General features: G+C 36.6%; 4 protein-coding genes across 4 annotated transcripts; 3 read left to right on the forward strand and 1 right to left on the reverse strand.

Annotated features, from left to right (window-relative positions):
- Positions 1–2,188: 2,188 nt before the first annotated feature.
- Positions 2,189–3,723, reverse strand: LOC112588806 (THAP domain-containing protein 1-like). The gene is made up of 2 exons (XM_025299934.1): positions 3,539–3,723; positions 2,189–2,406 (listed from the first exon to the last, which is right to left on the reverse strand). The coding sequence occupies exons 1-2, from the start codon at positions 3,660–3,662 to the stop codon at positions 2,189–2,191; spliced, it is 342 nt and encodes a 113-aa protein (XP_025155719.1). The 5' UTR covers positions 3,663–3,723.
- A 1,865-nt stretch (positions 3,724–5,588) lies between these two features.
- Positions 5,589–7,221, forward strand: LOC112588807 (uncharacterized). The gene is made up of 4 exons (XM_025299936.1): positions 5,589–5,646; positions 5,888–5,919; positions 6,783–6,942; positions 7,056–7,221. The coding sequence occupies exons 1-4, from the start codon at positions 5,589–5,591 to the stop codon at positions 7,172–7,174; spliced, it is 369 nt and encodes a 122-aa protein (XP_025155721.1). The 3' UTR covers positions 7,175–7,221.
- Positions 7,222–9,108: 1,887 nt separating this feature from the next.
- On the forward strand, positions 9,109–11,375 carry LOC112588808 (uncharacterized). Its single transcript, XM_025299937.1, has 2 exons — positions 9,109–10,790; positions 10,931–11,375. The coding sequence occupies exons 1-2, from the start codon at positions 9,109–9,111 to the stop codon at positions 11,373–11,375; spliced, it is 2,127 nt and encodes a 708-aa protein (XP_025155722.1).
- A 1,082-nt stretch (positions 11,376–12,457) lies between these two features.
- Positions 12,458–12,928, forward strand: LOC105181135 (uncharacterized). The gene has a single exon (XM_011137712.1). It carries the CDS (start codon positions 12,458–12,460, stop codon positions 12,926–12,928), a length of 471 nt encoding a protein of 156 aa, XP_011136014.1.
- The last annotated feature ends 1,343 nt before the right edge of the window (positions 12,929–14,271 follow it).

The raw sequence follows: 14,271 nt of genomic DNA on the forward strand, positions 1-14,271 counted from the left end.
CTGTCTGTAACATTTTCTTTAATGTTCTTTTTGTGACACGCAGAATCCACGTGTCTGGAAACATGCGATCCACTGCAGGAAAAATTTGTACTACATATGGCGCAATGATACACCGTATTATTTGATGATATTTGGCGTATCCATGATTTATATCGATCATCATTGAGCCATGCTTTAACAAATTTTCGCCTTGATGGTTTTGTTGCATCGCATGTTTCCATAGTGAAAAAAAAATAGAAGACACTGAAGAAAGAAAAAGAAAAACGAAAATAAAGAATAAAAAGAATAGAAAGAATATAAAGAATAGAAAGAGATAAAAGAAAATAAAGAATAAGTAGATTAAAGAATAAGAAGAGAAAAGCGAAAAGAATAAAGAAAGCAGAAAGATAAGATAAAGAATACCAGAAATATGAAGAACAAAAAACAATGAGTAATAGTAAAAGAATATAAAGAAAGAATAGGAAGATAAAAAATAGTGAGGCTAGGAGGCGTGAGAATAGGAAAAGCTTTCTGCGACGTGAGATCTCTGTGACATCAAAAACGCGTCTGTGCCTGAGTATCTCGACAGGCGCTACAAAAACAATCGACGCGCATCGACGCGTAGAACAATGGAAAACCGCGCATTGCGTCATCGGGCAACGCATGCCCGTATTGATGCTCACGGGAAAACAAATGCGGGAATAATAAGTGCACCTAACGTCATAATATCACTGACACAACCAATTAATTATATTAATAAATTTAAAATTAATTGTACCTTATATCCTTCATAATATCCTTTTCTTTATATCGTTTCTATAACGAACAAATTGCATATATTTCAACGTTTGATTTATATAGTAAGAGACTGTATGAAAAACAGGATGTAGAAGTGTGGAAATATAATCAAGTAATATAATCACTAGACTATGCTAGGAAGCACTACCGATCTTGTATCGTGATTGTTAAATAAATTAATATTCTCGAGCACTGTGTTTTTCAATAGAAAAGTAACAGATGCTGGCCGAAATCTGAAAGTATTCGTTATTCCAAAACGTTTTTGGTGTATTTCCGATGTTTACGGATATTTTGCAGAGTGCCGGGCATTATTACTATTGTGTAACGGATTGCATAATTATATTACATTAATAATTCCGGCATTTTTCACAATATCTTTGAATATAGTACTCAGAAATATAGCAAACATATTTCAAACACACGAAAACTCGCCGATTTCAAGCAAAACTCATTTATTTACTACCCATACAATATTCCTATGTCTACATCTTTAACAATGCATACTCTGAACAACATAAGAATTATTTTATAATGTTTCTAAATACGCGAGACGGGCCTACGAGCGACGAAATATAAAGAGAAGTCTATAGCGCGAGATTCCCGCGGCCGGCGGAGTTAGCTATATGTATCGCTCGGCGAAGACAGAGACAACAGACATTGTCTCAGAGGGTTCAAACTCGCCTCTTATGAGAAGGGGGTACTATTTTCAGCGCCGCCTGGAGCACCAGCCCGGAAATAACGAACTAGGGAACGAGTGGTGGGGAGATTACCGCCATATTTAAATCATACCGCGCGCGTGTGGTACATACTTATAGATATTAAAATTAAATTTATAAGTTCCTGAGCGATATTGTAAAGTTTAAATGTTATTTACGTTACTTAAGACTACGTAAAAAATGTTTCACAAATTTAAAATAGTTTTCATTTGTAATCTTAAGTACAGTAAATAACAGTTAAACTTAATAACATCGCTCAGAAACTTATCACTTTGTTATTAATTTGTGCAAATTAACAACAATATTATTGGGAGGATTATAATATATATACGTTAATATTATATTATTAAAACATGTTACAATGCACATAAAGATATTTATCAATGTATACATTTGTACATTTAATTACATTAAAATAGAACATAATTACATATTATTTTTATTAGTTTTTTGTTGCACAAAAATTAAAATATAACAAAATATATATAACAGGTAAATATAATAAATAAACTATTTGAAAAAAAAGTAGTAAAATAATATAATGTTGAATCGTGTTACATGTATTGCTAAATTATAAATTATATATATATATATAATGTAATTCACATATAAAAATGCTTTACATAACATTTTCCCGTCCCACTTTAAACAGACTACGGACTGTCGGATATAAACATATAAAATATCCGGTGTGGTTAAAAAATGTGATGCAAAGCACATAATTTATGCACAACCGCATCATAATTAATTATAATTCTACGTTCTTCAGTATCGTCATTTATTTCACTCGGTAAATATAATGATGGAATAGCGTTACTTTTTAAAATTCGTCTTTGAGTATAATTATAAATACTATCATCTGAAAAATGAATAGTGCAAATTCTTAACTTATCTAATATTTCCCTTTGTACACCTGTAACACATAAAAAAGAGACTATATTTAAAACATATGCATTTATTTACATATATATATATATATATAAATGCACAAACATATATCAAATAAATTTCAAAATTAATAAAATATACCCGCGTAGCATTTAAGGTCATTATGTTACAAGCATTTATGTCACAATGAAGTCATATTAACATTATATTATGTGAATGTCCGCATTATCACAGATGTCAGCGACATTACTATATGAGGTGAAATTCCCAGTTGAATAAGAGTGATGTCACAGTGATATCATGCCTGTGATAATGCGAACATTCACACATCATTATAATGTGACTTCATTGTGACATAATGATCTTGAATGCTACAGGGGTATATACGTAAGCATAGTCTGAAAAGTTCTCGACCTGACATATACATGGCATTAGAAACTGTCAAACTATAATTGTATTGGAAAATGGCATCTCTGATATAAACCCATGTAAAATTTTATTCGATTTGTCAAGTCATTCGAGTAGCAGCACCAGTTGAAAAAGCTTTGTGCAAGATAGATGCCGCATTTGCTAACAATTGACCAAAAACGCATTCGAATGCGTATTTCTCAAGCGTGTTTGGATCATTTTAAGCAAAATAAAATGGATATCAAGCGTTGTTTCATAACTGTTGATGAAACTTGGATCCACCACTAAACATCAGAGCGAAAAGATTTCCTCCCGGAATCACACCACTTTAATGATGGTATTGAATTATTGGAAAAAAAACGTTGGAATAAATGTATTGAAATTTCAGGAGATTATATTGAAAAAATAAAACATATTTCACGGCAAAAAAATTTCTTTCATTGTTAGGCCGAGAACTTTTCAGACCCTTATATATATATAAAGAAAAGGAAAGCGAGAGAGAGAGAGAGAGAGAGAGAGAGAGAGAGAGAGAGAGAGAGAGAGAGAGAGAGAGAGAGGGAGGGAGGGAGGGAGGGAGGGAGAGGGAGAGGGAGAGGGAGAGGGAGAGGGAGAGGGAGAGGGAGAGGGAGAGGGAGAGGGAGAGGGAGAGAGAGAGAGAGAGAGAGAGAGAGAGAGAGAGAGAGAGAGAGAGAGAGAGAGAGAGAGAACAAAATAAATACGCATATAGAAATATATATATGTACACTTACCAATCAGGTCTGTTCTTTTTATTGCTGCAAGCCATATTTCTGTTCGTTGCACATCTTTTGGAAATTGGTGCCTTGGAATATTTTTATTTGATGTGCAATTGGGCACACAACATTTATGCACCATGTTTCTATAAATGTAGCTAAAATTTTAATTGTATTATAACTATGACTATAACTAATAACTATAATAAATTATATAATAAATTGAAATCTAATATATATTATAATATCTAATATAATAAATAATATATAAACTAATAATATATAATATAATATTTAATATAATAAAGATATATAAAATATTGTAATAACTATATATATGTAATGCAATCACTATTATTCACTAATAATAATTAAACACTATAATAATTAAACACTATAAATCACTTAAACGCTATCAATTAAACACTTAAACACTATAAATCACTTATACACTTAAACACTATAATTTACTATACAACTAAAAATGAAAAAAAACACGTTATAATATATTACAGAATATTCACTACATAAACACTAATAGCACTGAAAAATTTTAGCGTTTAGCGTTAATTGCACTATGCTGTATTGAATTGTTTAACCATTAACGGTCAAGGTAAAACAAGTCAAAATCAACTTATGGGCAAGGGGAAGAGAGAGGAAAAGAGAGGGATCGACTGTGCTGCCGCCTGGAGCACCGACCACTGAACTGAACTTCCGGAGCCAAAAAATACGGGGAATTTAAACCCCCTGCATCGTCTGCTCTTGTCTAAAGTCCGATGCCGGCCGAAGCACTGAACGCTCATAGACACGGAGTCGCTCGTTGTGTGCGCTACCCCTCACGCGCTGTGCTGTGCTACTAGAGTGTTTTTCTGGCATTACTGGCGCGAAGCGCCGTTCTCCGGTCCGACAGGTGGTCGGTCGGGCCGGTAGTAACGAGGTGCGTTGGTGCATTTGTGCCTCATTATATCTTATATTGTCGTAATTTGTTGTCTTGAAATCGATATTTCAAATTATTGTTAATATTTGTAGGAAAGAAACCAAAAACTAGGAAGATTATACCAGAACCTCCTTCTCTTAATACCATTGACAAAGAAAGTGAGAAGCATGGAAGATGTGGTAAATATCTATTTTACAATTTCATTTTGCTGGCCCTTACAGTCACCCCGTCATAATATATTTAAAGACAAAAGTCTGTTTTAAATCCACTTTTATCAATAAAAGTGCCTGTACAAATGGTTTATAGTTACTTAGAACACTTATGAGCCACTTTTACAAGAACTTAGATCGATAAAAGAAGATTCACAATATAAATAAAAGTATGTAAAGAAAAGCCCATGTCATACTATGCATTGTGAACACGGATTGAATTCTGATTGCGAAATGAAAATTATTGTCCGACTAATCCGATTTAAATAAATTTAAATTTAATTATTTTATATATACATTGTCTGCAGATTATCAAGTTGGTCAAGGTGACTTTTTTTCTGGAAAACCTTTTGAAAACCCTTTGCAAGGTTTGTTAATTGATATTCAAATACTGCTTCATACATACATTTCACTTTACAGACTTTTATAATTATATATATTACCATATACGCACACACATATGTACACACACAAGTGTGTGTGTGTGTGTGTGTGTGTATTATATATAATATTAACAATTTCTACAGAGAAAGAAAATGAAGGACATGCAGAGGTCCCGCCAGAAACATTGGGCAGAAAAAAATTGCTTCCTACTATTACACATGGTACATAATATTATATAATTATATATTGTGTTTATTACTTTATATTTATTAAATTTATCCTTTTTAGTTGACTACAATCCTGGATGTAGTATACAAAAAATAAAAGGATACAACAAAATCTTTCCTCAAGGTATAACCTAAAATGAAATATTTGTTATATGAACATTGTATCTCCATATAATATCTTGTTCTCAGACAACTAAATCTGCACAAACAGATTTTGAGTGTGTTATAAATTGATGATAACAGAAAGTAACAGATCTCACACAGAATCTGTTTTATTTGACGATGTTACTAATTGTGATTTTTTTGTAGTCATGGAAACTGAAACTGGTTCACAAACGGAAAATGATGCAAACGAAAATACGAGCAAAGGTAACGATAAATCTTGTCTATTATTAAATTTAACTTTATTATATATTTATACTTATTACATGTAATATTTCTGTCTTGCAGGAGATACGTGCAAATGCGGAAAATATTTATTATCCGCACATAGAAAACTAGATTTAATTGTTGCTATTTTACATGACCAAAATCCAACGTCATCAGATTTATGTAATTTGTTGCCAGAGTTTCCAATACATTATTTACAAGAGTTCAAAAATTTTTGCAGAGTTGGAAAAAAGTGACGTGCGAAAACAATTTGTAAGTAACAAATTAATTATCCATTTACAGTTGGTTACTAAAAGGTTGTTCGTAATTTTTGGGGTCAGTTTATGAATTTCTTTTTCTTGTCCAATGGGATCATCGTATTAAACAAGAAATCATTGATAGAACGTTACTCAATATTCAAGAAAGTATAACTTTTTCTAATAAATATAGTTTTAAATGTTATTTCAACATTATTATCTTCGACGCTTTAATATTTTAAAAATGTTTTTGCGATGTTCAAAGGCATCATATTATGCAGTAATATTTTTTTAATATTATTGAAATTAAATTGAAATTAAAATATTATTGAAATTAAATTAAGTATAAACATTTAAGAAGTATACATAAAATCAATATTTTAAGATGTTGATTTAATTCTTCTTTGTTAAGTGGGATTCTACTATGAAAAAACAAATTCTCCCATTGAACAAGACAGAGAGTCATAAACTCACCAAAAAAATTACGGACAACCTTTTAGTAATCGACTGTACAAACGTGCGCGCGCGCATCAGTGTATAAAATAGAAATGCATTCTAAAGTGATTCGATCCTTTTCCTAAAAAATTTGGGGGAAAAGATTTGTTCGTGTTGTATGTTTTGCATTGCTCGCTTTTAAAACGATACAGACGCATATTCGAACACTTGAAAAAAACAACTGAGTTGATTTTCTCGGTCTTGCTCTTTTCAAAAATCCAAATATGTGTTTGTCTCGTTGAGAATACGAAAAATGTAAAGAATGTATTGTAATAAAAAAAAACAAACAAGGTAATTCTTTGGAGAAATAATCGAATCAATTCAAAATCGTGCATCTGTAGTATATAATTAAACATATAAAATGAAATGTATTATAAATTTTAGGAGAAGAAAGTTCGAACTATTGGTGGAGCATCTGCAATTAAACATTTGAGTAATGTTTTAGTGATTACTCTAACTAATCACTTTGCAAAGCAGATAACATGGGACGTTCAGCGTCAAACCGAGGGAATAAAAAATGCAACATTTGCAAACGTTATTATTGGTAATTTGGCATATAATTACGTTTATTATTTTTAATTATATTTTTAAAATGTTATTTTACAATATATTGAAACAAAATAATAAATTTAATATTAATGTAATATATAATTGTAGGAACTATTATGAACTCACATGAGACCAGCTTTAATGAATTAACTAAAACATTATCTGAATGGTTAAGAAGAGCCGGATATAGATATAGATACCATATTAAGTTAGGAAGTGAAACATAATTACATCAAACAAGAAACATATGGAAAGAGAGAATATAACATATATATACAACATATATATATATATATGAGAATAATATATATTTTATTTTAAATTATAAACGAGTACCAAAAATTTTTTTTTATGTTGATGTTCATTGAAGAATATTGTTTTAAAAATGTATAATATATGTTTTATAAAATGTATAATGTATGTTTTATATATTCAAAATATATTAATAATAAAAACTATTTGTAACATTGCCTTTTATTTTATGCAATACTTTTTTATGTTTAAACAAAACAATCTTTAAGAAATAAATAAGAAATTAAAAGATGTCTAAAGTATAATTCTAAAAGACGACTAAAACATGTCTGATATCCGTCATCTTATAGATTTAAAAAATGAGACGACTATAACATGTCTAATATTAGTCATCTTATACATCGCAGAAATACGACGACATAAAGTGAGACATAAGATGTCTTTTAGTCACCTTTTCGTCGCCTATACGCTCTACCAAAAAGACGTCCATATCGAAAATCTGCCATCTTTTAGTCAACTTTTAGATATCTTTGTGCTGTCTGGGGTTGTAACCGTGTCACAGTTTATCACCAGATAATTAAGTGTGCTAAGAATAAATTCTATACGAAACGGAGAGGAGGTTGTCAAATTATTCCTCGACCACTCGCCTCGAGGCAATCTTTTCGCGGCAAGGAGTGGATGACACTAGTCAACAACATTAAACATATGGTCCTTCGAGTCGGATATATAGGCACATACGCCATTGTACGAGTTGCATGCTTAACGAACAAAGAAGAAACTATGAGGCGATGCAGGCGAACCCTCAAAAAAAGCAATACAGATAATATCGGCTACCTCAAGGACATTTAGTCACACGGGACTAGTAAGCTTCCAAAGGTAAGCGGCTGAAACCACAGGAGAATTTGAAATTGATTAGTGGCGTTCGCATACGCCATTATCAGCAAGGTTGATGCGGATCACCGCGGGCAGTTGCCGGTGCAACAAAGAGACGACAGTATTCATATACGACTACGCGTCGGAAGGCGGCTATTGTTCCTGAGCTTACACGAAGCATTTGTAGAGCGGATTATCCACGAAGTAGGAGGTGAGGAAAGTTATTTAAGGGGTAAAACGCCAACCAAAATTATAATAGAAGGGTATTGCCAACCATAAGGGTTATAACGACGCGAACGAACAGCATCGCGCGATGAGTTCGGATGAAAGCATTGTCGTTCTTAAGAAGCGGCGCTTCACGATCCAGGCGTCGTGTACCCGCATAAAAACATACGTCGACCAGATAGCGGCCGGTCCCATTACAAATACAATAATAGCTGAGCTCGAGGAAAGGCGAGTAAGACTCGATAAATATTGGTTAGATTATGATTATATATTGGTTAGATACTTCAAACAAGCATCGAATTGCAAGACGAAAATGAAGCAATGCATCTCGCAGGGTTTGAGAGCGCCTTTTATACGCTATCAGCTAGGATTTGGGAATTGGTAGACATACCGCGCATATCACGAGGCGCGGTATCTCCCTTTAGTACATCTGCGCGAACGTCTAACGTCTCAGACACTTTATCGCACATGCGACTGCCCAAATTGATCCTTCCTACTTTTTCGGGCAAATATGAATGGTTTCCGTTTTATGATTATTTTCAGACGATCATACACGCGAACAATTCTATCGACGACGTACAAAGATTACAATACTTGAGGGCGTCTTTATCCGATGAAGCACTAGGCATTATAAGTTCTCTGGAAATTTCTGCCGTAAATTATGGAGTCACTTGGAATTTGTTAAAGAAAAGATATGATAATAAGCGCATTATAGTGCAAAAGCATATTAAGGCCATAATGGAATTATCCTCTTTATCGCGCGAAAATTGTTATTGAACTGAGAAAAATCGCAGACGGTGCAACCAGGCATATGCAAGCTCTTGAGGCTTTGAGACGTCCAATTTCACAATGGGACAACTTAATGGTACACATTTTAAGCATTAAACTCGACGCCCGTTCAATGCACGAATGGCAAGGCTCATTAACCAATGATGAATTGCCAACGATAAAGCAATTTTTAGAATTTGTTACGCATCGCTGTGATACATTAGAAGCTAGCGGGAGGCTTAATCTAGGGTCTTCAAAAGAAGCAAATATGAATGGGCAATCGAAGCTAAAAAGTCGAGCTGCCTATGTCGCGGCGGTTAAGGAGAAATGTAATCACTGCCGGGGCAAACATTCAATTTATTATTGTGAACGGTTTTTAGCACTCACGGTGCCTCAGAGAATAGCCGCGATTCGCAAGGGCAAGATTTGCGTAAACTGCTTGCGCTCCATCATGCATAATTCGGCCAAATGTACATCGGGTACTTGCCGTATTTGCAAGCAAAAGCACAACACACTGCTTCATTTCAAAAACTCCGATTCGGACCAGCAGGGTGATGAAGAGAAACCTGACAAAGAGACTTCTCGGATAATCTCTTTCGCGGCTTCAGCTGCGCAATGCGGTGATTTGTTCAGCGGTAAGAATGTTCTATTGTCCACGGCCAGCGTGTTAGTGGTTGACGCCGGGGGTTCAACTAGAACGTGTCGGGTATTACTCGACTGTGGATCGCAGGCAAATTTTGTAACGCGAAGGTTCGTTGCAGCGCTCGGTATCAAAACAATATCGTCAACCATTTCAATATCTGGCATAGGTAACACTATTACCAAGGCAAACCAGGTTGCGACGATACAACTGCAATCGCGCATAGGCACATTCAGCACAGTAATTAACTGCATCGTTACAGAGCAAGTAACGGACAGACTTCCCGCCTTCACAATGAGGCGAAACGCGTTTGACATTCCACGAAATATAAAGTTAGCCGACCCTCAATTTCACGTATCCTCGGATATCGACATTTTGGTTGGAGCCGAATTATTTTGGCAGCTCATCTGCGTAGGACGTATTTCGCCCTTTTTACGGCACCTGACGTTACAAAAGACACATTTTGGATGGATTCTGGCGGGATATTTTAAGCAACCGTCCGGCAACACGAATCGGGTACAGACCTTTCATTTATCGGTTACAAATGAACAATTACATAACGAGTTGAGGCAACTTTGGCAACTGGAAGAAGTTAAAAGCGAGAACAATTATAGCAGGGATAAAGCTGTTTGCGAGCAACATTTTGTGGATAACATTAAGAGGAACGCTCAAGGTAGATTTATTGTTACTTTACCGTTTAAAGAAGGGAAGGTTGACAAGATTGGAGATTCGCGTGATATCGCGTTGAAACGGTTGCATGGTTTGGAGAAACGACTTAGTCGTGATCCCGAATTAAGAGCTCAATACGCGCAATTTATGGATAAATATTTAGAACTGCGCCACATGACTCCTATAAAGGACGCGAGTAGGGCGCGAACAGACTCTTATTATTTTCCGCATCATTGCATTGTTAAATCGGCAGAGTTTAAATTCCGCGCAGTTTTTGACGCATTCAGTAAAAGCGATACCGGCGTGTCATTGAACGATACTCTTTTGATTGGCCCGGTCGTGCAGCAAGACTTAATGATGATACTTATGCGGTTTAGAATGTTTTTATACGTGATTACAGCGGATATTATTAAGATGTATCGCCAGGTGTAAATAAATTCAGAGCAAACTCGATACCAAAGAATTGTATGGCGAAGCGATCCAACAGCTGAGGTAGGACTTACGAATTGGGAACTGTGACGTACGGAACTGCCTCAGCTTCTTATTTGGCTACAAGGTGCCTGAAGTATTTAGCGGATGCTTATCAAGAAAAATACCCTATCGGTTCCGTACGCGTCAAACGGGATTTTTATGTGGACGACTTGCTCACGGGGGCAGACACGATATTTGAAACAAAAACTGCCCACGATGAAATTATTGCGATATTGCAATTAGGAGCGTTGAAACTCCGTAAATGGGCATCCAATCATCCAGAGTTGTTGAAATCTCTCAATGATGCAAGCGAAAAAATAGTTACTATTAACGATGGTGCGGATTTTTCCGTGCTAGGGGTTCAATGGAATCAGGAAAAGGACTTTTTGCACTTTTTATACAAACCGGATGAAACTCACCGGGTCACTTCAAAGCGTGCCATTATGTCGGAAGCATTTAAAATATTTGATCCGTTGGGTCTTTTGGGCCCGATTATGGTCTTGGCTAAACTTATTATACAAGAATTGTAGCAGCTGAATTCGCATTGGGACGAATCCGTGCCACCCAATATCAATTTGCGTTGGGCGAAACTCAAGGATCAACTATCTGACTTAAACCAAATGTCAATACCACGTTGCGTTAAATTAAATGTAGAACCACGATGCTTACAATTGCATGGGTTTTGTGATGCAAGTGAGCGCGCTTATGGCGTCTGTATATGTACGTACGCAATTGGCAAGCAATAAATATCGCGTGGAACTTTTGATTTCAAAATCACGCGTAGCACCGCTTAGGAGCGTGTCCCTACCGAGATTAGAGCTGGCCTCAGCCGTATTATTAGCCAAGCTAATTGAAAAAATATCCGCGGTTGTGGATTTAACGCAAATTGCAATAAAATTGTGGATCGACTCCATGATAACTCTCAATTGGATTTCCTCACCATCGCGGAAGTGGGCGGCCTTTGTCGCGAACCGCGTCGGAAAGTTCAGCGTCTTACTAGCATTAACAGTTGGCATCATGTCTTATCGGCCAATAATCCAGCTGATATATTGTCAAGGGATTTAGAGCCACGATCTCGTCAAGTCCCAAGTGGTGGCACGGGCCTGAATTTTTGGTAAATAGCGAAGAAAGTTGGCTTACAAATAGTGTGAACTATTTGGAAAATATGCCGGAGCGAAAGAAAACGGTGGCGGTTGCGTGCATAAAGGGATTAATTGTAAACGATTTAATAAATAAGTATTCGAATCTAGACAAGGCCTGTCGCGTTGTAGCTTATTGTCTAAGATTTATTAAAAGATATCGTCCGAATCCGCCTACTGAGTTTGTATCACACACGGAATTAGTTGTGTCCCTGAAGTGGTTGTGCAAAGGCAATGTTTTCCTTGTGAGTATCGGGCCTTAAGTAAAGGCAAGAGCTTAGATACGTCGAGCGTTTTATTACCTTTAGTACCGTTTATGGGGGATGATGAATTAATTAGAGGGCAGGCTTCAAAATTCGGACCTGAGCCCGAACGCAAACCATCCAGTGCTTTTGGCGCGCAGCCACGAGCTTACGAAGCGCATAATATAGCGCGAGCACATACGCAACGCTCACGCCGGAGTACAGGCCACAATGGCAGCTGTACGGCAACAGTTTTGGCCATTGGCCTTGCGCTCAACCACGCGAAGAATCGTTCAAGCCTGTATAACTTATTTTAAGGTCAAGCCCTTGCACTCTGAAGCAATCATAAGTGCTTTACCGTCAGGTCGCGTGACGGTATCCAGCCCGTTCTATCATTGCGGGATAGATTATGCCGGACCCCTGATATTACGGGAAGGCAAGCGACGTAACGTTCGTACCATTAAGTCGTATGTGGCCGTATTTGTATGCTTTGCTACCAAGGCCGTGCATATGGAACTTGTGACTGACCTCACGTCGGATACCCTTATAGGCGCTTTGAAGCGTTTTGTTGCTCGTAGGGGCAAACCATCAGTTATTTATACTGACAACGGAACTAACTTTGTGGGAGCCCGTCGAGAACTCAAAGAGCTCTACGAGTTTGTGAACAAGGAGCAGGTCCAGAGCCATGTTCAGCATTTTTAGTGCGGCCAGAGAACTTCATGGAATCTTGTTCCTCCCCACGCTTTTCATTTTGGGGGGCTATGGGAGGCCGCGGTTAAATCAATGAAATATCATTTATACCGAATAGTAGGCAGGGCTCATTTAAATTACGAGGAGATGCTAACCGTACTATGTGAAATAGAGGCAATTCTAAATTCGAGGCCTATCTCATCTCTAAACGATGATCCCAACGATTTAGAATATCTCACACCCGGTCATTTTTTGGTTGGTGCTCCCCTGCATAGTTTTCCTCAAGCGGATATAAGCGAAGTATCCGAAAATAGACTAGTTAGATGGCAGCGAATAGAACAACTGCGACAGCACTTTTGGAAGAGATGGAGCACCGAATATTTGCATTCGATACAGGAGCGCAATAAGTGGTGGACCAACAAGAATCAACAACTTAAAGAAAATCAAGTTGTGCTGTTAAAACAGCCTTGGCTTGGTGCCATTATAATGGCTTTTAGGCCGTGTAGTTCAGGTGCACACAGGCCTTGATGGCAACACGCGAGTGGCGTCGACTAGAACCGCGTCGGTGTATGTTAGACCTCTATCAAAAATTGCAATTTTACCAATGGACTGTTAAGACAAGGTTGTTTATTGGACTATAATGCCATGGATTGCATAAACTGTGTTTATCTACATTAGTATGTAAGCCTATTACCCTGTAACATAATTATAAGTGCAATGATTGTCATTTCAATTTTAATTTTTTTAATTGTGTGGGTTCAGATCATTGAAACCATAGCTTTCAATGGAGGGCAGTGATGTAAGAGACCTATTAATATATTTAACTGCTTTGCGCGCAAATAGTTTTTCCCGCGTTTTAGGGACGACGCTTTGCGTCGCCTCGGGCCGTTCCGGGGATGTTCGGACGATCTCGCCCTAGGCCTGCGGCGGCGTGCGAAAACGCGAACGTGGCAGAAGCAAGCTATCGCTGGGAAACAAAAGAACGTTGTAACCGTGTCACAGTTTATCACCAGATAATTAAGTGTGCTAAGAATAAATTCTATACGAAACGGAGAGGAGGTTGTCAAATTATTCCTCGACCACTCGCCTCGAGGCAATCTTTCCGCGGCAAGGAGTGGATGACACTAGTCAATAACATTAAACAGTTTAAATGCTTATAACTTTTGATAGAAGCATTTTCCAAACAAATGTTTCAGATAAAATTTACTTGTTTTTCCCGTAGAATCCAAATATGCAACATTTTATAGAGGGTTCCATTTAAAATTATGAAGTTACTCCTGTCCCCCCTTAAGGGGAAGCGGGAGCGACTTTATGTTTACATAATTAGAGAAGCCTCTCGAATACATGAAACATTC

The sequence above is a fragment of the Harpegnathos saltator genome, unplaced genomic scaffold, assembly GCF_003227715.2.
Source record: "Harpegnathos saltator strain DR-91 unplaced genomic scaffold, Hsal_v8.6 scaffold297, whole genome shotgun sequence".
Taxonomy (NCBI): Eukaryota; Metazoa; Arthropoda; class Insecta; order Hymenoptera; family Formicidae; genus Harpegnathos; species Harpegnathos saltator.

Bases quoted from the DNA above. Each gene is read 5' to 3' on its own strand.
- LOC112588806 (XM_025299934.1), bottom strand. From the start codon at position 3,662: ATGGTGCATAAATGTTGTGTGCCCAATTGCACATCAAATAAAAATATT. The intron at 2,407-3,538 runs GTAAGTGTACAT...TATGTGTTACAG, and splicing joins AAAAAGAACAGACCTGATTG to GTGTACAAAGGGAAATATTA.
- LOC112588807 (XM_025299936.1), top strand. From the start codon at position 5,589: ATGGAAACTGAAACTGGTTCACAAACGGAAAATGATGCAAACGAAAAT. The intron at 5,647-5,887 runs GTAACGATAAAT...AAATTTTTGCAG, and splicing joins AAACGAAAATACGAGCAAAG to AGTTGGAAAAAAGTGACGTG. The intron at 6,943-7,055 runs GTAATTTGGCAT...ATATAATTGTAG, and splicing joins ATTTGCAAACGTTATTATTG to GAACTATTATGAACTCACAT.
- LOC112588808 (XM_025299937.1), top strand. From the start codon at position 9,109: ATGCAAGCTCTTGAGGCTTTGAGACGTCCAATTTCACAATGGGACAAC. The intron at 10,791-10,930 runs GTATCGCCAGGT...TTTGGCTACAAG, and splicing joins ACAGCGGATATTATTAAGAT to GTGCCTGAAGTATTTAGCGG.
- LOC105181135 (XM_011137712.1), top strand. From the start codon at position 12,458: ATGGCAGCTGTACGGCAACAGTTTTGGCCATTGGCCTTGCGCTCAACC.